Source organism: Notothenia rossii (assembly GCF_949606895.1).
Source record: "Notothenia rossii genome assembly, chromosome: 6".
NCBI lineage: Eukaryota > Metazoa > Chordata > Actinopteri > Perciformes > Nototheniidae > Notothenia > Notothenia rossii.
Genome location: NC_136909.1, coordinates 78106705 through 78130811, shown reverse-complemented (window position 1 = coordinate 78130811; position 24107 = coordinate 78106705). Strand labels below are relative to the sequence as shown.

The 24107-nt window shown below is 39.5% G+C and overlaps 1 protein-coding gene across 1 annotated transcript in view; it reads left to right on the top strand.

The window, feature by feature from the left end:
* The window catches only part of ryr2b (ryanodine receptor 2b (cardiac)), a 76371-nt gene extending 52553 nt beyond the window's left edge, over positions 1-23818 (top strand). The window contains exons 72-102 of the mRNA XM_079689963.1: positions 436-564; positions 1585-1697; positions 1974-2070; positions 3508-3638; positions 4529-4580; positions 4787-4840; positions 5022-5121; positions 5774-5853; positions 6332-6408; positions 6938-7011; positions 7270-7350; positions 7673-7761; positions 9160-9288; positions 9651-9755; positions 10016-10097; positions 10206-11473; positions 11609-11664; positions 12298-12436; positions 12576-12662; positions 13713-13931; positions 14144-14274; positions 14444-14486; positions 15318-15454; positions 16215-16275; positions 16629-16775; positions 16974-17108; positions 18513-18669; positions 18835-18899; positions 19506-19606; positions 21203-21254; positions 23311-23818. Of these exons, the coding sequence (XP_079546089.1) occupies positions 436-564; positions 1585-1697; positions 1974-2070; positions 3508-3638; positions 4529-4580; positions 4787-4840; positions 5022-5121; positions 5774-5853; positions 6332-6408; positions 6938-7011; positions 7270-7350; positions 7673-7761; positions 9160-9288; positions 9651-9755; positions 10016-10097; positions 10206-11473; positions 11609-11664; positions 12298-12436; positions 12576-12662; positions 13713-13931; positions 14144-14274; positions 14444-14486; positions 15318-15454; positions 16215-16275; positions 16629-16775; positions 16974-17108; positions 18513-18669; positions 18835-18899; positions 19506-19606; positions 21203-21254; positions 23311-23406 (4287 nt within the window). The 3' untranslated portion in view covers positions 23407-23818. The remainder of the gene's footprint in view (positions 1-435; positions 565-1584; positions 1698-1973; positions 2071-3507; positions 3639-4528; positions 4581-4786; positions 4841-5021; positions 5122-5773; positions 5854-6331; positions 6409-6937; positions 7012-7269; positions 7351-7672; positions 7762-9159; positions 9289-9650; positions 9756-10015; positions 10098-10205; positions 11474-11608; positions 11665-12297; positions 12437-12575; positions 12663-13712; positions 13932-14143; positions 14275-14443; positions 14487-15317; positions 15455-16214; positions 16276-16628; positions 16776-16973; positions 17109-18512; positions 18670-18834; positions 18900-19505; positions 19607-21202; positions 21255-23310) is intronic.
* The last annotated feature ends 289 nt before the right edge of the window (positions 23819-24107 follow it).

Below are 24107 nucleotides of genomic sequence, written 5' to 3'. Positions count from 1 at the left end.
TACATATGTTCATTCATGAGTCAGTGATGGAAAAAAACACACATTCTGCTATCATGAGCTTAAACAGACATTTGATTATATTTTTGCACAGCCCATCATTAAGCCTTTTCTTAAAGTGATTATTTTCACCGAAGTGTTTTGCTGTATTGTTGTGGTTCATATGAGAAAGTCAGAAAGGAAATCAAAAGTAATAAGGATGGCAAGATTCAGCCCATCAACTGGATTTCTTATTAATGTTTTTTGGCCTTTTATTTTCAGACCAAGCTCCCTTATTCTGTCTTCTGTTTGTTTTGCTCTGAATCCCCGTTTCTCATTGCTTAAGCATTTCTCACCCTCCAGCAGTCTTCATAAAAATATGTGTAATTGAATGGCTGAAACACAAAAAAAGAAAAGAGAATATAAAAGAATCCATTTTCGAATGTTTTCTCTTTGCAGGTGTTAAACGGCTTGAGGAAAGAGTCCCTTTATACAGATCCTCCAGGCCAGCTAGGAGCAATTACTGACGGCCAAAGGACTGTCGACAGGATTCTGGAAATAGCTCGAGTTCTTTATTACCTTGACCAGGTGAGCTTTTAAAGCAATAAAACAAATTATCATTATCAGTACACAAGTATTTTTATTTCATTTTTTGCTTTCCAAAGTTTAAGTGATTCTTTTTTATAGCCTTTTTTATTTAGATTCTAGAGAAGGCTTGTTAACACAGGTTTAAATAGTAAAATGAATGATTGCTGAATTCCATGTAGCTACTTTAGTTTCAGGGCAAGCCCCCAGGAAGTGCGCCGGACTCTGAGGAAATTATTCGTTGTGGCCAAACGGCATTACTACACTTCCATATCGGTCGCTGGGCCCGGAAAGACTTTTTCTCATTGACTTAAATTGGGAAAGAGACGTCTGTAAATCGTTGGATAATGTTTTTTAAACTAAATAAACTACCCAGTATGAACATGTGTATAGCCCTTATTAAAAACATATGCTAATAATGTTATTCTGAGTTATTTTCCTCGGCTTTATGAACGTGCATCTGAGAGTGGGAGCTCGGGGGCGGGGCTTAAGGGGCAACTCAACTGCGCATGCTCTGAGCGCACATACGGGTACTTCTGCTCTGACAGCAAGGCATGACGGGTAATCTGTGACGTTTCGCTCTCTCAAAAGTTGGGCCATTTTGTCATGTGCCAGGAAAGAACGAGACCCCGCCTCCCTCGCTGTATCCAGTTCTTATTATACATCCATGTTTCAGGGTCCTAATATTGTGCGTCCTGGCATGCTTTCATACTATCATGGCTTACGATTGAGCCATCATTAACGCAATTAGTATCACCTGCTACAAAAGAGTCTTCTAGGCACTGTTAGAGAAGTGTTTGATATTACAACACCTACAGTACAACATAACATTACGAGAGCAAGGGGGATTAGAAACGTTAGATTGTTTTTCTTCTTGACGCTAATTTATTTTGAATATATTAATGCATGATAATTTCAAAACAAATGAAGATAAACTCCCACTGAAACCACTTAGGGTTCATGTGCACTATTCTATTACACTTTCTAATTGACGTCTTTCTTTATCTTTGAATTTCGGTTCAGGTGGAGCACCCGCAGAGAAATAAAAAACCTGCGTGGCTCAGAGTGTTATCCAAACAGAGGAAACGAGCAGTGGTGGCCTGCCTGCGGATGGCTCCCCTTTACAACTTACCCAGGTACAAACGTGATTACATTATCATATGAAAACCCTGTGGCTGTGTGGCTTGTGGTGATATAGCAATAGTATTTGGATGTTTGTGTCTCGTGAATTGTAGCTGTGTCACCACCCAGAACAAGCATAAGAGGCCTTGATGAATGTTTTATAATTGGTCTAATCAGAGCTCTTTTATAGTTTAATAGTGACCCTCTAAGCTGCCTGTTTGTCTATCTCTTATTTGCATGTGTGTATGCAAATGTGAGACTCCTGTTGTCTCTTTCTTCTGCCTCCCCAGGCACAGAGCCGTCAACTTGTTCCTTCAAGGCTACAATAAATCCTGGATATCAGCAGAGGACCACAGCTTTGAGGAGAAGCTTGTGGAGGATTTAGCTGTGAGTTGAAAGCAAACCATATCGACACCAGAAGGTTCAAATGATCTGAAACATAGGTAGGAGTTAAAACAGGTCTATTTTTTAATTGGGAGAAAAACACAAATTGCCATCTACCATCCATAACCTAGATTTTCTAAATGTACATATCAAATATAGCCCATCATTCCTTTTTCCTTTTGGTTTTGTGTGCCATTGACTCTGTTCAGTGCAATGTAAAAATTACTCTACATCAGGGATGGGGAATTTGGATATGGGGGCCACATAATTGATGTACTGGCTACCAGGGGGCCGCAGATTCACTTGGAACACACACACAAAGAAATTAGTAGTGGTGGCGTCTCAAGTTGCTTACTTTCATTACAGCAACGTTCTGCAAACATACTAGACATTGTGGTTTCCTGAATTCAGTGAAAATACATTCTTTCTCCCACTTTTCTTGGAAAACACGATTTTCCTCAGATACCTTTCTCTTGCTCATGCTGACATCCACAGAGGGCTGTGCTCATCTGTGACCCGCTCTATCGAAATCAGTCAGAAGTCGCAACGGCTCATTTCAAAAATAAAAGTGGATTTGTGTAAAAAAACTAGTTTTTCGGGGTTCGGGTGTTTTGTTTGATTTGAAGTAAACAAGGTCTTGGCTTTCAGAATATGACACTTTTATTGCCAAAATCACACGATCAATACATGTGTGAAGCTTGTAAAGGGAAGATGACAGCTCTCACTCGCACCCTGCTGTTCCTCAGTGCCGCTCTCCCTCCCTCCGGCTGAAATTATGAATGCAAGGCGTATAGTAATCATAGATAACACGGCAGGGTCCGTTACAGTTTGTTTTCATCTTATTTCAAATAAACAAAGTCTTGGCTTTTAGAATATTAAACTCGTTTCGCCAAATTCAAATGATAAAAACAACTTTGAAGCTTGTAACGGCATAATTACAAGCGGAGAACGGAGTGAGCAGGCATAACAACAGCCGGTGTTTCTTGTGTTTGTTTCCCCGGGACACGAGATGGAAGGCTGACTGGCAGGTAGGCCATCCAGTTATTTTAGCCGGGCCGCCTCAGATGATTGGTCGTGCTTTTTACAGCTTCCACAGATTACATTTTTTTATGTATTTATTGTCAAAGCATTTAATGTATTCATTGCTATCGGGATGTTAAGAGCATTCCATGGAATATAACAAGTGTTTCTGAAGTTAATGACCTACCCTACCTTAGAAATTAAAATGGCCCTTTTTGAACTATGTTTATGTTAAGTTATTCCCCCTGCACATAAACCTGACCATGTTATGTACTGTAAGTTTGAGTATACTTTATAGTCTGTATTTGCAGTCGGGCTAACCTTCTGGGTCTAAACGTTAGTCACCCCGGAGGCTGTGGGGCCAGTGTGTGACATTATTTAAGAGCACACACTAGTGGCTTTCTTCTCTCTTGAATGCAGAGGGGAGGAGTGATGGATCTGTGTGGAGGTGACCGAGAGGAAGGAAAGGATGTGGGAGAAGGTGCCAGAGCTATCGATCCCCTCCTGCAACTCATTACACTCTTCAGTCGAAGCGCCCTGACGGAAACGAGGTCTGTGTGAGTTCATTCTTAAAGATCACATGCTGTAAAAAACCTTTTCTCCTTTTTTCACCGGTCCAACCCATCACCTAGAAGGTCAACATTAGATACGTCAGAAGGGTTCTTTGTTTCCTGAACACATTTCTGTGGCAATTGCTTTTCCAAAAACCTCCAATGTGCAATATGTTTTTAATTCTTTGTAGAAATGTCCTGTGGTGCTCTTAGTCATGCATCATTTGGTCCCTCAATCCCATTGAGACGTTGCTCTCATAGTCTCATGATGTTCCTGCAGAGACACACTTTCCGCCTGAGTGCATAATCTTAAATGAACATTTCCCTCCACGTCACAGTGAAGACATTCGAGTGGGGAGGCCTCTCTGGCTTGAGCCGCTGGAGAGATGTGATCAAATCAGCCAGGTTTATGGTGTTTGGGTATGGTCGATTTAAAAGCATAATACCACAGTGTAGATTTGTGAATAAAATGATCAACTTCTAGATCAGTGCTTCTCAAAGTGTGGTCCGCGGTCTTTGTATTGTTGATTTAACGTGTGAACGAGGCGATATAGAGAAGGTTAAACTGTCATTTATTATATACTGTTGGAGTGGGAAGCAGGTTTATTGTTTTGGGATATTTGTGGAGTTGGGTGGTCCGCGAGTGTTTTTTTTTTATTGGTTAAGAGGTCCTTGGTGTTTTAGAAACACTGCTCTAGATCCACACACTACTTCAAGTTGGTGCTGCTTCAACTCTATAATTAACATGATCAGTTTGAACCATTGTGAATGGATCAGGTGACGATCCGCTACACATTGACCCTGTCATTTAACAGCCATTTTCTATATCGCTTTATCGTCCATAGCAAGATAAAAACTAATGTTATCTTATTTGTCGTCTTTGTTCGCAGTAAGCTTGGAAATGACGGCCTCTATAAGTCCTACGCTGCTATTATGGCCAAGGTAATATAACAGATCTCATTTGTTGTATCTTAATTTATATGAGTATGTCCAAATCTTCATTTCACTCATCTTTTCATGTCTTTGTGCTTGCCACCTGCCATATATAACAAAAGAAGCGAGTTTGTACGCTTTGTACCCCTTCTATGTAGATGTATTTTCAATTTCTTTTATTATCTCCACTCTGCGTCATATGTTTGATCTTGCAGAGCTGCCACAGAGAGGACGATGATGAGGAAGAACAGGAAGTGGAAAGCTTTGAAGTGAGAGAATGGACACTTTTTTTCCCTGCTATTAAATCAAATTGACATTTAGGTTTTATTCAATAAACAAAAATGTATTCATTTATTTGACCATTTTATAAGATGTATACAGTTTTATAGTATATCTTTTTTTTTTAATGTAAAACAGTAATTGAGATACAATGATGTTTCTGTGGCTCAGGAGAAGGAGATGGAGAAGCAGAAGTTGCTGTACCAGCAGGCCCGGCTGCACCGCCGTGGAGCTTCTGAGATGCTCCTGCAAACCATCAGTGCCAGCAAAGGTTGGAACATGTTAAAGGTCACCTATTATGCAAAATCCACTTTTTCACGTCTTTTATCCATCAACATGTGTCCCCCCCCCTCTGCGCAAAGAGATTCTGAACGTTTCAGGAATAAAGATTCTCTCGCTTTTTGTCCTGATCCATTTATATAAAAACCTGATTTTGGCCACTTTATGATGTCATAACGATTTTTTGGCTTGTGTAACCATTAGCCAATCACCAACCAAGATAACACCCGCCCACCTGATCACCTGAATCTCCTCCTCTCGCACCTTTGTGTTCTTTTTAACCAAATATCTCGCAGAGGGGCGTGGGGAGTGGCTCCTTATTTTCATCTAAAGTAACAGACAGAGAATCAGCACTTTTGAAACAGAGGGGATTATGGGATGCTGCAATGATCTGTTTGGTATTTGGAGCCAAACACTTCAGAGACATGTTTTGTATATATCTGAGACCTATAATATATTGATGAAAAACAGTATAATAGGGGACGTATAAATTATGATAAATGATTTACAATTGTTATAGTTCTTAAAGAAAATACTCACGAATGGGTAAGTAGTATCTTTGCTTTAGTTTGGATGCTATAAGCAATCTAATAAAAGTCATTTATGTACATCCTCTGACTGTGACCCATTTCACATCTCATCAGGGGAGATGGGCTCCATGATTGCTCCTACATTGAAGCTGGGTATTGCTGTTCTCAATGGAGGGAATGCCGCTGTTCAACAGGTACAATGCTGCACTTAGCATATTCATGACTGATATTTGTCATTTCTACCTCTCATGTAGGAACGAGAATCACATTTCATGAAACTTAAATATTTGTATAATTAAGACAGATGAGATAAAGCAAAGATGTTGGTTTCTGATATAGCAGCGGTATGACAAACGCAATATCTTTCATGAATATAAATGGAAGTTTTCATATTACAATGACGCAAGGTAACCAGCTACAGAGCTCATCACTGACCTTGACCTTGAGTATTCCTACATCGGTGTTTTTGTTCAGCTTCAACATGTTCAGTTTCATCTTTTCAGAACAAATCAATTTCATATTCTCTGTCTTCTTCTGAACATGATGCTTTGACACAGTCACGTCAGCAAAGCTTGCAGTAATAAAAAAAAATATTGTAACTTAATCATATCTGCTGTAGATGAGATCCTCGTCCATTTTGTAGACCATGTCTTTGATGCTTTTGTGTGATAGAAAATGCTGGATTATCTGAGAGACAAGCAAGACGTTGGATTCTTCCAGAGCATGGCTGGGCTCATGCGGTCATGTAGGTGAGTGTTGGTCGGAAAATCCTATGACCGGCCATGTCAAATGTCACAAGGGCTTTCAGTGTTTATGTATCGATTGATGACTATGTATGACAAAGAGGCCGTTTCTCAATCGCGAGGATGCTTGCTTGGTAGCACATGTCTTCCGAGTCACTTGCTTCAGAAGCTAGGCAAGAATCCTTCCTGGCATTCGGAAAACAAAGAGTGGAACAGGCTAGCAAGTGTGCAGGTGTGCGTCATATGAGAGGCCCCGCCTTACATTTTCCGCCACAGATTTGGGGAAATTGGTCCATGCGCAAAGCATTGTGGGGATTTTAAGGTAGCGAAGTATGTGCAGCCTCGAAATTACCCCCAAACCAAGGACGCGGCCTCTGTGGAATTCCAAGTATGCTGGAGATTGGAACAGTCCTTCGGCGGCACTCGATGACGTAGCATCCTTGAAATATTGGCTTGGAAGCCAGTTTCCTCGAGATTGAGAAACGGCCAGAGTGTAAAAGCTCTTTTTTGAAACCCCTGTCTTTCTGCTATCCAGCGTTCTGGATCTAAATGCATTTGAGAGGCAGAACAAAGCAGAAGGATTAGGCATGGCCATGGACGAGAGCTCAGGTACTGTATACATATGGAAATGAAAAAGAAATCAGTTTCTATGAAGCCATGTCATAGCAAGAGACCCAGCTGTGTGATCCCAGGACTTTAAAATACTCACAAATCCTATTTCTCTCTGCCTAAGTCTCAGTGTCACTCCATTGTGACCTGATTTTTGTTTCTAAATCCTTCTCTCCCTCTTCCGTCGTACATTTCCTACAGTATTTCTCCATTCCTTGCTTTTCATCCCTTTTATTTCTTGCTCCATCTTTTCCCCAGGAGACAAGGTGATGCCAGACAAAGATTTAACCTGTGATCTGTTCCGGTTTCTGCAGCTGCTCTGTGAAGGACACAACTCAGGTTATTTGCACCATGCTGTATCCATTTACACACACGTCACACTGTCATAAAGTTGACAGATTATATTGTTGTCTTCGAAAAGCACCACACACTGTAACACAGAAGAAAGATAACAAAAAACTTGGGTCGTTTGTTTTTTTTCACCTTGATGTTCCTTCAAAGTTATGTTAATAAGAGTCATGCGCTGATTCATAATTGCTGCACAACACATTAGCTGTGCTCTAGTTGACAGCAGTGTCTAATTGCATTGTCTATACCGGATGAATTTCATTGCAATGCACTTTTACATTCTATTCAACATGCTCTTACTTTTTGATGTTAGATTTCCAGAATTACTTGAGAACTCAAACCGGCAACAACACCACTGTCAACATCATAATAACAACTGTGGACTATTTACTGAGAGTTCAGGTAAGCTTACAGCAAGAGCAAAATAACCAAACCTTACTAGTATACTAACGGTCCAGTTATCCCTTAGAAATATGGCCATGGTGGTTTAATCAGTACTCCAAACCTGTATTAGTGTACCTACTTTGTGAATACAGGTTCAATTGTCATCAGGTCAAGTATGCTTTTAAGTGCCTGCTAATGATTATTAAAACCCAGTGACACTGAAGAAAGAGTTACCAAATACAGACCAATTTATCTTCTTCTAGGCCTGTCTCAAAGTGCTGGAGAAGGTTGATTCAGAAGAAAACCGGCTGCTACATTACTTGGAAAACAACCTTATTATTTAAACCTTCAATAGTTCGGTTTCAGATACAACCATACCACATCGTCAGTTACTTGTTAACTATGGGAACACATTAAACAGTCACTTGATAAAGGATATATACATCACATGTTTATCCAAAGCGACTTACATACTCAATACTGTGGACAATCCCCACAGGAGCAATTTGGGGTGAAATGTGTTGCCCAGGGACACAACGACATGCTGACTGCAGTGGGGTTTGAACCTGTGATCCCCTGATCGTCCTGATCCCCCTGATCCGATCACCAACGCACTAACCCACTGCGCCACATGCCTCCTCACAGTGTACACTGAGTGTATACCAGTCACAGTGTTCCCAGATTTCCTGGAAAATTGTCATTTACATAATTTGATTCCGATTTCAAGCGTTGTGAACAGTGTGTTGTGATTGTTAATTACATTAGGGCCCAGGATGAACAGTTTGTGATTCAATCCATAAAGTGCAAATAAGGAACATTCATTGGTGCAATTTAAGTAAATACGTTTCCAAACTGCATTGCGTTGTTATGTACTGTAGAGCTCGTGTTCAATTGGACTTTCTCCTCTGCCTTTCTGCATCACGTCAAGAGATTACTGGGCTTTAGATCCGCCAGAGTAGCTTCAAGTGTTAATTGAAAGGTTTCATTCTGCAAAACATCTTTTGTTCAGCCTGCTTTTTCTTTGAGAGGAAACAAAAAAGTCTGTTACTTCCATTACCGCAAATAGTTTTCACAACTTAATAAGAAAGCTACGACAAATCCAGCAACAAACCTGAAGACGTGTTTAGTTTGAACTTCAATATATTTTTTAATGTGGTCTTTTGTGTCTCACTTTATTAAGTTGTATTCAGCCCTTCAAGAGAGTGTTGTAAACCTGGAACAGATATTAACACCATGATACCTGTATTCACATTCAGATTGTCTATGTATATTTGAACTGTTCCTACCAAATCAACCATATATAAATTCATTGATCATTAAGTTCTATTGCAACATATTTCATAATATAATTTGTTCTTAAAAATAATGGTTTATTTAACGCATGAACAACAACTATTTGTCCCTCCCAAACTGTAGGAGTCTATCAGTGACTTCTACTGGTACTACTCAGGGAAAGATGTTATTGATGTACACGGACAACAGAATTTCTCCAAGGCCATTGAAGTGGCCAAACAGGTCTTCAACACACTCACAGAGTACATACAGGTCAGTTTACATTACGTGTTATTGTGTCAAAACATGTTTAATGCACAATCTTGCACTAATGTACAGTCCCAAAGATATTGAAGTGACTGTTATTTTGTATATATTGATTGTTATGTTTTTATCTTAATGTGTCCATATGTGTCCATGTAAATGTGTCTGTTGATTGTGTATATATAGGATATACATATTTTATATATATTTGTATTCAGGATTGTTGGAAACGTTATTTCGATCTCTCTGTCTGTAACCACAAACTGAAAGATTGACATTAAAGTTGACTTTGATCATGTGAGCTCTATTTGACAATGAGGTGAGATGTTTCTTTAAAAGTTGCAGCTCACATTATTATTGTGTTCAAACAGGGCCCGTGTGCTGGGAACCAACAGAGCCTGGCTCACAGCCGCCTGTGGGACGCTGTCGTAGGTTTCCTCCACGTCTTTGCCCACATGCAGATGAAGCTCTCTCAGGTACAGCACATTACAATTCTGCAGAAATATAACATTGTTAATCATCGAAGTGATGGTCTGCTGCAGGGTTTCTTCCACACTAGTTCTTATTTTAGGCTGCTGGCAATGTTATTAAAAAAAAGCATTTATATTTAATCTGTTGTTGCTCTCATTGTCAGCTGCCTCTGGTATTCTGCATGTCAATATGTAAAACGTCAAGATTTGAAATTGCTTTGCTTTTTTTTTGCTAAATATGTAATTCTCAATATATTTTCTAATAGGATTCGAGGCAAATTGAGCTCCTGAAAGAACTCATGGATTTACAAAAGGACATGGTTGTGTTCTTGCTTTCTATGTTAGAAGGCAAGATTTCCACTTATTTTATTGCTTTATTCAGAATTAATGATCATAAATGGTTTACCAGTTATCATTAATCCAGAATGTTATTTCTCTTTTCCCTCTTCGCTGCAGGTACCGTCGTTAATGGCACTATTGGAAAGCAGATGGTGGATATGTTGGTTGAATCCGCAGGCAATGTGGAGATGATCCTAAAGTTTTTCGACATGTTCCTCAAACTTAAAGACCTCACCTCCTCCGATACCTTCAAAGAGTTCGACCCCGAGTGTAAGGGCTGCATCTCCAGAAAGGACTTCCAGAAAGCCATGGAGAATTGCAAGCGTTTCTCCCAGGCCGAGATTCCCTTCCTCCTCTCATGCATGAAGACTGACGATAGTGAAATCGTGGATTACGAGGCCTTTGTGGATCGCTTCCACGAGCCAGCCAAAGACATCGGCTTTAGCCTCGCTGTTCTTCTCACCAATTTGTCCGAACACATGCCCAACGACTCGAGGCTTGTGACATTCATGGAGCTGGCAGAGTGTGTCTTGTCGTACTTCCAGCCCTACCTAGGTCGTATTGAGATCCTCGGCAGTGGGAAGCGCATTGAACGCGTGTACTTTGAGATTAGCGAAGCCAGCCGCACACAATGGGAGAAGCCTCAAGTCAAAGAGTCCAAGAGACAGTTCATTTTTGATGTGGTCAATGAGGGTGGAGAGAAGGAGAAAATGGAGATGTTTGTCAATTTCTGTGAGGACACCATCTTTGAGATGCAGCTCGCAGCCCAGATATCTGGCTCTGACTCTGGAGAGAGGCACGCGGACAAAGGAGAAGACGAAAAGAGTGACAATCTGGACGATAAAGAAAGATTTTTCGTGTATCAATGGTTGTTTCTGCTGATATCTATACTTTCTGTTAAAAACTTGAAGACATTGATGAGGATGACACTGAAGGATATGCTCATGTCGGCTGTGTTCCTCCTCAGATTCATTGTCATGGCTCAGGCCCGGTGTATGTGGGTTGTAGTTCAGGGCATCTTATATGTGCTGTACATAGCTTTTGTCAGTGGTGGGCTCATAGAGGGAGCCAAAAGGATGAGGATATCCGATTTGCTCGGTGGTATCGTCGAGCCAACTCTTGATGAGGTCATGGAGCTCCCAAGTGGTGTGGATCGGCCAAGGAAGTACTCTGCCAGTTTCTCTTCCCAGAGAGAATTGAGGGAGATGGGGCATGTGGCAGCTGTGACCTCTTCGATGGAGGTGGATGTACTCTCAGACATATTTGGCCTCAAAATGAAGAAGGACGGGGGTCAATACAGACTTATAACACAAGACCTCTCTGCCAGTGGGACAACCTCCAAAACAATTACCACTGCCGATACTTCTGAGAAGCATCAGGGGACGGTAGGAATTCATTTATATCTTTAGAAACAAGGCGCTTTAAGAACAAATATTTCTTGCATGTATTGTTTATTTGTATACATTTTGTATCTCTTTGGTGATTGATTTCTTCATACATTTTACTGACGGCAACGTCAGACTGCCACAGAGGAAAAAACTGAAGATCTGACAACGCCTGGATTAGTGAACGCAGGGTGAGTCTTTTGCTTCCTAATTAAATCCTCAAACAGGGATTATTTTACCTCATTATAAGAAAAATAACTTTGTTTATGTGCTCTCTAAAAAAGGAATTTACAGTTTGAGTTTTGACAGAATTACAAAGTCAAACAGTAAAGCCATCACAAAGTAAGACATCACAAATACATAAACATTCATAAAAAGAAAGAAGGGAATAAAGTTATGAAACAATGAATAATTACAGTAGCTTGTGTAACGCAGCGTCCACACGGGGACGTGCGTTGAAGCTTTCCGGTGGGCGTGAAACTCGACCGACAACCAATCACCTGAATCTCCAGCCCCGGACACACAAGCACGCGGTTTGATTGGCTAGAGCTTGTACTGGCATATGATTTGATTGGCTGACGCTTCCGTCGAAGCTTCAAAAGTTGAACGTTGCTCAACTTTTGAAGCGAGCAACGGAGGCAAAGCGAAGCGACACTTTGGAAATCACGAGACGAAAGAAATATCACAATTTGGAAAAACCTGCTTATAGAATACATTTCAATGGAAAAATGATCTGCCGGCAAATAAAAACATTAATAAAGTTAAGGTTGGATTTCATCTTTAGAGACCTTTGCCCCTTATTCTGTGTGTGATTGTATTTGCAGAGGGGAAGTAACTGAGAAGAAAACTGTGAAACAGAAAGCAGACTGGAAAGCAAAGCGACGCTCTGATAAGTTCGAGGAGCCAGAGAGCCAACACTCTGCCCTCTGGGAGACGATAAGCACTCATAACAAGAGCCTGCAGGTAAAATACAAATACTCTCCAAAATGCTTGTCGCACTCACACATACAAATACTACACTGATGAAGACGCACACTTAAAAGTATGTACCGGCATACTTGTGCACACAGAAAGCATCTAATTTCTTAAACCTTTTTTCCAGAATTACTTTGCAAGGAATTTTTATAATATGCGCTTACTGGCTCTCTTTGTCGCCTTTGCAATCAACTTCATCCTCCTGTTCTACAAGGTAAGAGAAATTATAGACATAACAAGCAATAACATTTGCAGTGATTTTCAATTTAGAAAGTTATTGAAAGCGCTATTTATTTCCACACTTTGAGAAGAATTGCACTTTAATTTCACTACATTTTCTTGATAGCTTTATTTACAAGTTTCTTTAGTGAGTACACGCAAAATATGGTATCATCACATAAAACACAGAAAAGTTAGCACAAGCTGCACCTCATTACATCAGTCATATTACAAATCTCTTAAAGGGGACCTATCATGCAAAATGCACTTTGTGATGTCTTTTATACATAAATATGTGTCCCAGGTGTGTCAGGGAACTCACGCAGCGTCAGAAAATAAAACCCTCTCTTTTCCTCCGTACCCAAATCTCTAAAAACGAGGCTACAACGGAGCTGATTCAGATTTGCGTCCGATATGACGTAATATCGGAAATGTAGGCTAGCTTTACACCCACGGCCCTATCAGAAACAATGCCCGACTGTTTTGTACGTAATATGGTCGGTGCATGTTTACATTAGCATCGCTAACACTCAGAGCTAACCTGTACTGCACAGAGCATGTGTGTGAAGAAGCAGGAAATAAAAAGGAACTCACCTTGTGGTATAACCGGCAAGAGAGAAAGCCTTTGAGCTCCATACTGTTTCAGAAATAATCCTTGATAATCCATGATATGGCTTTTCATCATGGCAGTATTTAGTTTAGACGGTAGCTGCCGGGTCCCGCATGAGCTCAGCCCCCTCCTTTTTTTTTTAATCAAGCTTTATACCCCAAATCAGCCCTTTTGAAACAGGAAGTGAAATAGAGGGCTATGAGGCATGGCTGGAATGGGTGATCTGTTTGGTATTTTGAGCAAAACACTTCAAAGACATGTTTTTAATATATTTGTATATATCTGAGACCTATGCTATTGCCTAAAAATAGCATGATAGGTGCACTTTAATACAATGTATGTTTGGGTAATTTTTTTCTGCATAACAATATACTGTTACATTTCATATTTAAGTACATGTTTCTACAAATGCTTGGATGTCTTTGGTCTTACCAGGTAGCCTCTTTGCCTGCATCAAAAAAAGAGGAAGGAGTGGTCACGTCTGATAGCAGCGAGGGATTGGACTCTGCTGATGATGATGATGATGACAACGAGGGCACATATTATTTTGTGCTGGAGGAGAGCAGTGGGTACATGGAGCCATCACTACTTTTCCTGGCAGTCGCTCACACAATCATCTCCTTCTGTTGTATCATCGGGTACAACTGCCTCAAGGTAGAGCGGCTCAAGCTTGTACTTTGCTGATTTAGCCTACACTCATTTCACTTTTTCAAATCAGTTTCTCTCCATCATATTTACCAAGGGTATATTTTGAATCCACAGAATAGTTGAAAATAAAGCACATTGCCTACAAAGATAAAGCCAACTTCACATTGTGCTGCTTATGTAAAGAGTAGAGTGCACACTGTGGTGCTTTTGGTTGGCAGGTACCGTTGGTGATCTTCAAACGTGAGAAGGAGGTGGCGCGCAAGCTGGAGTTTGACGGGCTGTATGTGACGGAGCAGCCTCCTGAGGAAGACATCAAAGGGCAATGGGACCGACTGGTCATAAACTCACCGTATGTTCACAGCCATAACATCAACTGGGCTGATATCATATTAACATTAAACTTGATGTATGCCTTAAGCTTCAGAAACTCGTTGTTGGCACCGATTTACAGTCAGTACAAGTTGTACAGAAATGTTACACTTAGCAGAATGTTTTATTCTATATGTTTGTCTTTTCAGATCATTTCCAAGTAATTACTGGGATAAATTTGTTAAGAGGAAGGTAAGGTCTTAAGAGTAATGCAACTTTGATTTTGCACATCAAAACATTATACATTTGATCCTTAAGGTGCTTATGGATGTATGTAATTGTTTGCATATTTCACTCGGTGACACTTCATTAAGAAACTAAATGAAATGTAATGATCCATTAAATGGCAGGGGTAATTGTTCCCCCGTCAGTTACCACAACAGTGTCACTGCCTCCAGAGACAAGGCAATGATTGTCATTCATAATATTCTTTGCTTCAAGAAAACTTTTTCTCCTTATTTAGATCACTTGGAACTTTTAGCAAAATGTAAGGAGAACATTTAGATAATATAGTTTAGTAAAAAACAGATTAAGCATGTCAAATTGAAGAACAATTCTGTTCTGGTTTTTAGTAGTTATCGTTTACAGTTATCAAACCAAAAGTCTTCCCAAATCTGCAAAGAAACACATTCCGTCTCTATCTTCAAATACTTCTGCTCGTGCTCTTTTGATTGCACGAGCAGATGCTTTTGTAGATAATGCTTACCATTATTATTGTTTATAATAAGAAAATGGCTCTAAAATAGAACTAGACTTTGATTGGCAGCAAATACAAATAACACGGACCAGAGTTACCTTTCATCATTTGACAACCAACATGCAATTAGCGACACATGTATCATCAAATCCTCACTGTAACTGTGCAGAAGCTAACCTAAGCAGCATCATTATATCATATAGCAGATCTAAGCTGCCACCTCATTACGGCACGGACTGCACAAGAGTTCTGCCTCTTTCCATCGATGTTCAGATGAAAAGGCACAGACTGTTGTTTTATATAATCCTGTCTTCTTGTTCCCTCAGGTGATGGATAAGTATGGGGACTTCTATGGCTGTGAGAAGATAAGTGAACTGCTAGGTCTGGACCAAGCTGCGTTAGACTTCAGTTCTGAGAGTAAAGAAAGCAGGAGGCTCAAGAGAGAAGCTTCCTGGAGTGCTCTGTGAGTAGAAAAACAAGTCCTTGCCATCTTGCATTCTTGAAGGGATTCATGAGAAACTGCAGCGATCTACTTATTTATTTTTGCATTATTTGCAGTTTCAAATAGTGTACGACAAACATAAACAAGCAAAAACCGGGGCATAACTTATCAGAAGGACAAGGTTTTCAAATAATCGTGTTTTTTTCATTTAGGTGTAGTAGATCGTCGTTATAAATAATAGATAATTATTGCCTTTGATCCGAGAATGCATTTAAGCAGGTGACTCAACACAAAGCAGCCGGCAATGATGATTGCAATGCAGCGTCCTTCTCTGGAGCAAAGATTGAATTATACTATTTGCATTCAGAAAAGCTGTAATTGATATAAATATGTATATATTTAAATGTTCAAGTAAGAAGATCGGTACAGCTCTTTTGCTGATGCATGATACAGTGAATGTGATTAACATTAACACGACGGGCTTAATTATTGCAGTGAGTACACTCTCAGTATTAAAAACGTTTGCCATTTTAAAAAGCCTTTTTCCTGTGCACATGTTTTCTTAGTATGTGCATGTTACCCAACGGGTCACCGGACAAAAGAAGCTCCTGGAACATTTTGTTGCACTTGAGGAAGCACAGGACGTTCTGAAATCTAGCCGCAGTAACAGACGGATGCTTTTAGAAAGGACACTGTAGTAACAAGGGTCTGATTTGAGTGACGGACATGTTTTTCAGGTTCTTACCTTGATGTATCTCTGTGATGATGTTGTTTATTTCAGACTCAAGTCCATTGACATGAAGTACCAGGTCTGGAAACTGGGCGTTGTGTTCACTGATAATGTAAGCTCAGACCTTTCCAATATTTTATGGCTTTGCTCGGTTCCTCATTGTTCCTACAAAGCAAAGATAAAGGTGTCACTTCCTGCAAATTATTTCAACAGATAATGTCATAAAACCGAGAAGTGTGATTTAAACATATTGAATATTTTATGACGGGTCCCACATTTGTTTAATCTCATCTACTGTGCTAAGATTTTGTTTGATACGATTGCACATGCTGCAGAAGGGACGAAGATAATATCCTGTGATTCCCCCTTATCTAAAATACACATTTGTCTCTCTATCCCTCCTGTGTAATCTATATTGCCTTTTTTTATGTGTGTATGTCCTTCTGTGTTTGTGTGTGCTCACAGTCCTTCTTGTACCTGGCCTGGTACATGGCCATGTCCGTTCTGGGTCATTATAACAACTTCTTCTTTGCTGCCCATCTTCTGGACATCGCTATGGGCTTTAAGACTCTCCGCACCATTCTAACTTCTGTCACACACAATGGGAAACAGGTGTGTGTGCGCCTTTGTCCGTCTGTCTTTAATTCTCCATCCATCTGTGTTCATGTGTGCTCATATGTGCAGTGTGCATGCATGTGCTGTTTGCTTTCACGCTGTCAGGTTATATTGGGGCTTTTCCAAACTCAAGAAGAGTATTAAAGCCCATCTGCCTCTGTCGATCCCTTTTGTAATAATGTGTGTGTCTCTCAGTTGGCCCTCACTGTGGGCCTGTTGGCTGTTGTGGTGTATCTCTACACCGTTGTGGCCTTCAACTTCTTCAGGAAGTTTTACGACAAGAGTGACGACAAGAACACCCGAGATATGAAGTGCAATGACATGCTTACTGTAAGTTTAATGTGCATATCATAACACACACAAGCACACAAGGCAGTCTGTCTCCCCACATATGTATCCATATATCCTCTCTACATGTATGTTTATCATTCAAACAAACACAGCCACACACTTCATTTTCCACCTCTTTAGATCGATTGGGGTAGAGGAGGATTTTGACATTCATTCCAATTGTTGAATCAAGAAGAGCCTTTTGTTTTATTTCTTGCACAACTTTTCCATAAAATGACAGACGCATGGATAGAAAAACATCCCCTCAAGCCTCTGCACTTGTTTACACATTTACACCCCATTGCCGTCTCCATTTTAATGCGGACTCCACTGTCACTCAAAAAATAAGACGGATGAGCAGCGATGGCAGTTTGAAAAAAAAAAAGGTATTGGTATTCGGGGTATTAAGTACAATCCTCAGTCACGCTCACATTAAACAAAACAATACAATACAAAATGCCAGAAAAAGCCGAAAACTCTTCACTCTTTTCTGTCTCCCTCTGAACTAAGACAAAAAGCCCTGCCAGTTTCAATTTATTTTTGAACTTTGGGAAAAGAATCCCTGACCCTTCAAAAAGAAAAAGCACTCTACAGTTCTTGCTCGATACATTGAATGTGAATTCTTCTTGCCTCATCCATACAAACATAAACTCCTTGAGGGGAAATCAAATCTGAGACAAACAATGTTTTGAAACAAATAACTATTATTCTGTGAAATTGTTTTTCTTGGCTATTTGATTCTTGTAAAAGCCTTCACATAAGCAACTAGCTCAGAGACTGAATTGAATATAAACTTGTTGTGCAGCTTGAGTTTTCAACAAACAGTCTTGTATTTGGGGTTCTGAGAAACAAGACTCTTGTCCTTTTTAGATCCTTAACATTTTCTCCTTTACCTCCTACCTTTGTCAAACAGTGGATAGCCATTGAAAGAATGGCTGTTTAATGAAAAAATGCCATCACCCTAAAGTGGATAGCATACTTTACAATAAATGAAATCATCAGAATATGAACACCTTTATTAGTCCCACGGAGGGGAAATGTGCATAGTTACAGCAGGAAAAAGAGCCACAGACAGCTTAATGTTACATGTGTTGAATATGTGACGTGCATTTAAAAAAAAAAAAGTACAAAGTTATGATTCAATAAAAAAATATATAATAAAAAATAAAAGGTTACATAATTAAAAAAAATACACATCCTGTAACAGTTCTTAGGATTTAGCAGCCAGGCATATATGACACAGTTATTAACGGCATCTATATATATTGCACATATTGCACATACTGTAGGTGGTTGGTATTTAACAGCAGCAAGTTACACAATTTACAAAATACACACCTTGTAACAGTTCTAAGGATTTAGCAGCCATGTATATATTACACATATAAATACATGTTCTTTCAGTGTTACATGTTCCACATGTATGTTGGAGTGCGTGCTGGCGGGGGAATCGGTGATGAGATCGAGGATCCGGCTGGAGACGACTTTGAGGTGGAGCGCATCTTCTTTGACATCACCTTCTTCTTCTTCGTCATCGTCATCCTCTTGGCCATCATCCAGGGTCAGTCAAACACGCCAAATTTGCTTCACAGCTGATGCAATTTTCATGCAGGATTGGAAGTATATTTTTATTCCACTGAGTCCTTATGTTTTCCTGTCATTCAGAGTCAGCGTTGCATACCTATGTACAAACAAAAACACAGACAGACTATTGTGTTTTTTTCAGGCCTGATAATTGATGCCTTTGGGGAGCTTCGTGACCAGCAGGAGCAGGTGAAAGAAGATATGGAGGTGAGACACACAGATGCTTTTTACTAGTAGCCAATCAAGCTGAGCTAAGGTTGACTGTGTGTGAAGTGATACCTCTGTGTGCAAACGATTACGAAAACACAAACATCAGTGGAAAGCAGCTGTAATATTGTCTGTCACTGTTTCATTTACACACAATTGACTCTGCTGCAGTGGGCAATAGTGATTCAGTTTTAGCGGCTACTGCCATCTTCCCATAATGAAGCAGCTCTAAATAGGTCTCCCCCAAAATACATATCGCATTAATCCAATTGTTACTCAGTAATTTTGATAAAACTGTTGAGTACCCCAAAACGGTGCTAATCCTCAGCACATTTGTTCCTCTGTGTCTTATGTAAACTTGGCAGCTAGTATTCCTGGAAGTATTTAGTTGCTCTTATTTACACTCTTTTGCCTTTTGATGGCGTCCTCTGAGTGTGTTTGTAAAAAGCAAAGGCACTAAAGCGTACTAAATGCATTTTAGTAACAGAGCGATTAAACCAAAGGCCTCTTGTCTTAATAATTGTTTATAATGTACTCTAGGTAGCATCTTGTTTGTTGGAGCCTGTTTCACGAATCATTACATGTCTTACATCTCTCCTCCTGCAGACCAAGTGTTTTATATGTGGAATAGGAAATGAATACTTTGATACGGTCCCTCATGGCTTTGAGACTCACACTCTGCAGGAGCACAACTTGGCAAACTATCTGTGAGTTCATTTGACGCTCACTACTTTAATGCCTCGAGTTGCTAATATCTCAAACGTATGATTTTATGAATACTAAAACTCACGACTTGATGTGATGACGCAGGCATTTGTGATTTCACCTTTAACAGAGCTATTCGAGCATGCTGCAACATCACTTCACCTTTATAAGAAACTAGAATATTACTCCTTCAGTGTTGCATTGGTTATTCATGATAGATCGACTTGGCAGTTCAACATGTCTTCCCTTTAAACAATTATCCCAGAGTCTATTAATCTGTTTTGCTCGAGGTCTGTTGTTGGTTTAAAATATTAATGGCAGTGTTGTGTTTACCTTCCCCAATAGACCCCTCAGCACCTGCATTCGTAATTCAGATTCAACTTGATTTCTTGTTTCTTTTGTATTAATAATTTACCAACATGTGGCATGAGTTTGTAATTCCATTCAGGTAAAAAACTAACAAGTAGAACCAGAAGTTTTAGACTGAGGGTAAGAAACAAATATGTGTAGTGGTTTACAATGTCAAGAAGATCCAGGGCCATACATATTTAGACACAAGCAGGTAAGAATCATACTACACAAGAATGTAAAGACATTCTACAGAAGTTAAAATGTTCATACAACACACACTTAAAGGCGTGGTAGGTCATTCACTTCAGAAACACTTTTTGTTATATTCCATGGAATGCTCTTAACATCCCGATAGCAATGAATACATTAAATGCTTTGACAATAAATACATTAAAACATGTCATCTGTGGAAGCCGTAGCGCTGTAAAAAGCACGACCAATCATCTGAGCCGGCCCGGCTAAAATAACTGGATGGCCTACCTGCCTGTCAGCCTTCCATCTGTGCACAAACTTATCTCGTGCCCTCATTGGTCATGTGTGTGTTGGAGGAGGGGCTCTGTAAGGAAGTCTGAAGGAAGGGGGAGATTTATTTCGGTTGTGTACTTTCAAATTCTAGCGCACTCGAGCTGGTTTCTCCATTCTTACCTACCCTACCTTTAACATAATTCACACATTAAAATCAGTCACATGACACCAACACATCTTGCAGGATCCATAACGTTGTTTTGATCACAAACAATGTAATGTGTTTCATAATATTTGATAAACATGGCCATGTATACATTGTGGATGCACAGTTGATCACAGAGTTAATGAAAAAGGTTCCACTGTGTGGGTTGTTAAAATTGGGTTTTTTTTGGACGGTGTTGTTGCACAGGTTACTGGTGCCACATCAGTAATTACCATTGGTAGTGTTTATTGAACCTCATTAGTATGGATTCCTCTTGCTTCCTCTCACTGATGGACTTTTCTCTGCTCATGTCTACATACTTACGCATGTTGGTCCTTCACGCCACATTTTAAGATGACATTATATAGCTGTGCAGACTGAAACATCATTAACTGATTCTTTTTGTCGATCATCAAATATATTCCAAGCAAAATGCACCTGTTAAAATCCATAACACCTGTTTCCATAATCACCACTATCCCTTGACATGTGCTCACGCTTTCTATTTAATGATACAGCTTTCTTTGTGTGGGAGGTATGTAAGTCGCTACATGAATCCTCTTCTGTGTCCTTACAGATTTTTTCTGATGTACCTTATTAACAAGGATGAAACTGAACACACTGGGCAGGTATAATAGTTTCTTCTTATGTTTTATTGCATGATCCATTCAAAGTGAGAGCATGGTGTTCACTTTTAAACCTATTAAACAATGATTCTGTCATTGCCAAATGTCAGATTACTTCATATGTCCCTCCACAATGGGTCCTCCATGACTAAACGTCTTATTTATACCTCCCCACGCCATCGTAATGACAAAGCTGTAGTGTAACCTTTTCAACTAAGACAGAATCTGTATTCATTCTGTCCTTCAGAGGGCCTATCAGCCCTGACACGCACAATTTATGATAATGTACATGCAGACGCATCAGTATGATTATAATTTCCCCTTTTACTCATTGCCGTATGACAGCAATAAATAAAGAATTAAAGGGGGTTTTCAAGTCGCAAGTAAGGTACGTTTATTTATATAGCACAGAGGCAATTCAAAGTCATTAACACTTAATAAAAGGACACAATAAAATAAATAAAACATAATGGAATTACAGATTCATAAAGAGATACGGAATAGTTCAAAAACAACATTGTAAATACACTAGGTGCTAAAACAAGTTAAAAGGCTTCTGGGTAAGCAGCTGTAAAAAGTAGTGTGTTTAGCCTCAACTTAAAAGAACTCGGCGTTGGTGAAGACTTGAAGTACTTTAAATAACTTTTCTTGTGTTTTCACTATAATAATAATAATAATAATAAATGTTATTTGTATTGCACTTTACATTTGAAACAAACCTCAAAGTGCTACAGTACATAATAAAAAAAGATAAAGAAAACCATTTGCAAGAGTCAAAATATATAAACAGGTTAAAAAACAAGTTTAAAAACACATTTTAAAAAGGAGAGGCAGGGTTATTAAAACCGGCTTAAAAAGCTAACCAAATGCTTTGTTAAAATGGTAGGTTTTTAGTGCTCTCTTAAAAGTGTTCACAGGTATAAGAGGAAAGACTAATGCTGTGTTGTAAATCAGTGTAGGAAAAATAACCTGCTCATTTTAAACAGCTATACCTTTTCTCTTCTTCTCTTGTTTCCCATACGTGGCAAACCTAGATCTATGAATATGTTGTGAAGCAGAATAGATGAGGAATGCTTAACTCCAAATGCTGCACAGTGTGGTATAAAAATAATAGAAATCCATTTTTGATTGGATGTATCTTTGAGGCACAGAATGCAGTTTGAAGATAATGCTGCAGGATTGATAAAAGGCAGCAAATATTGAATTCGTTTTTTATCCGCCTTAAACAGTGTGCTCTTTCAACACAGCCTCATGGCATTTTGTGTTATAACGAAATGAATCTATTGATTTGTGTTCACTAACACGATTTCGACATTTTTTTCGTGTCATACAGAACTATTTTAAAAGCAATTTAAATAATGGCAAATTAGAAGGAAAAACAGATTTTAAAAAAAATACAGATTTCAGTATTCTGACACAGAATGATTTTTAGAAACAATGTATTTCTATTGGTAGTATGTTTCGTGCCTGCACCAAATAATAACCAATTAGAAGGAAAAAAAGATGACAAAAAATACAGATTTCAGTATTCTGAGGTTCTATGCCCCATTTCTTTTCCTCGCGGACGGCAAAAAAACTGGTATTCCAAAACCCGACCGGACAAAAAAACTGGTATTCCAAAACCCGACCGGACAAAAATACCTGGTGCAGGCACGAAACATACTACCAATAGAAATACCTTGCTTGTAAAATCGTTCTGTGTGACACGAAAAAAATGCGAACGTCGGTGAACACGAATAAATAGATTCAATTAATTTCGTGACTATAACACGAAATGCCGTGAGACTGGGTTGGCTCTTTCCAAACGGAGTTCTGGGACTCATCACTAGATGTACTGTGTGTGCTTTCAGAGATGATGTTTTCCTCTGGTGCAGATTAAAGAGGCAGCTGCTTGTTGGAATGTGGAAAATATTTCTCTGTCAGGCCAGAGATGCTGGAGGAACTTAAATTTGAAATACAATTGTTAGTGGACACTGCTGAGATTGTTATTTTACTGAAGCATGGAAAAGTTTGGCATAGTTAATGACTTGCGGATAAATTACTACTTTGTCTTTGCCAGGAATCCTTTGTGTGGAAGATGTACCAGGAGCGTTGCTGGGAATTCTTCCCTGTGGGAGACTGTTTCCGTAAGCAATATGAGGATCAACTGGGATGAAAGGAAATCTGAGAGATCCAAAGCCTTCCTAGATAATGGCACCGCTCTGAAGCCATCTTGATTGATGCCTTTGGACTCATTAACTGAACCTGAGTTGTGTTTGTGCACGATTGATTTTGTTCTGATTTTCCCACAAAGTATACATATTTTGAAATATTGCACATCAGTTTTTCTCAGTTATATTGATTAAATTATTTGGAAACTAAATAATGAAGACTATTTGTTTATATTCTGATGCGAAATGAATATGGTGCTATTTCACTATTTTCTCAAGTCAAAAGTATTCTGTTGTCTACATGATTATCAAGTAGTACTGTACAAGCTGGCAATTCAACTTCAGTTTGATGGCTCTGTGCTGGCATGTGTCTCTGTAAAGCTCATGTTTTGTGAATAAAGTGATTTGTCTTCCTAATCACAGCCTCCCGTTCCCCTGTGTGACATACAGATAAACACTCTCCCTCTGGCATGTGTTCTGTCTGCCCTCCTCTTCCCTGATTCTTCACACAGTTTTTTTCTTCCCTCTTGTGCTCATCTCTCCAGGATCTTCTCCTCCTCCTGTCCTCACTTCTTATTCCGTTTTTCCCCCCTTATACACTCGCCTCATCTTCAGCTCTTTTTCCTTCTCATTACCAGCCGATGTGTAGCAGGCCAGCAGGTGTCCCAACGCTCAGGTCAAAACATTGCCACGGAAGCGTATCAAC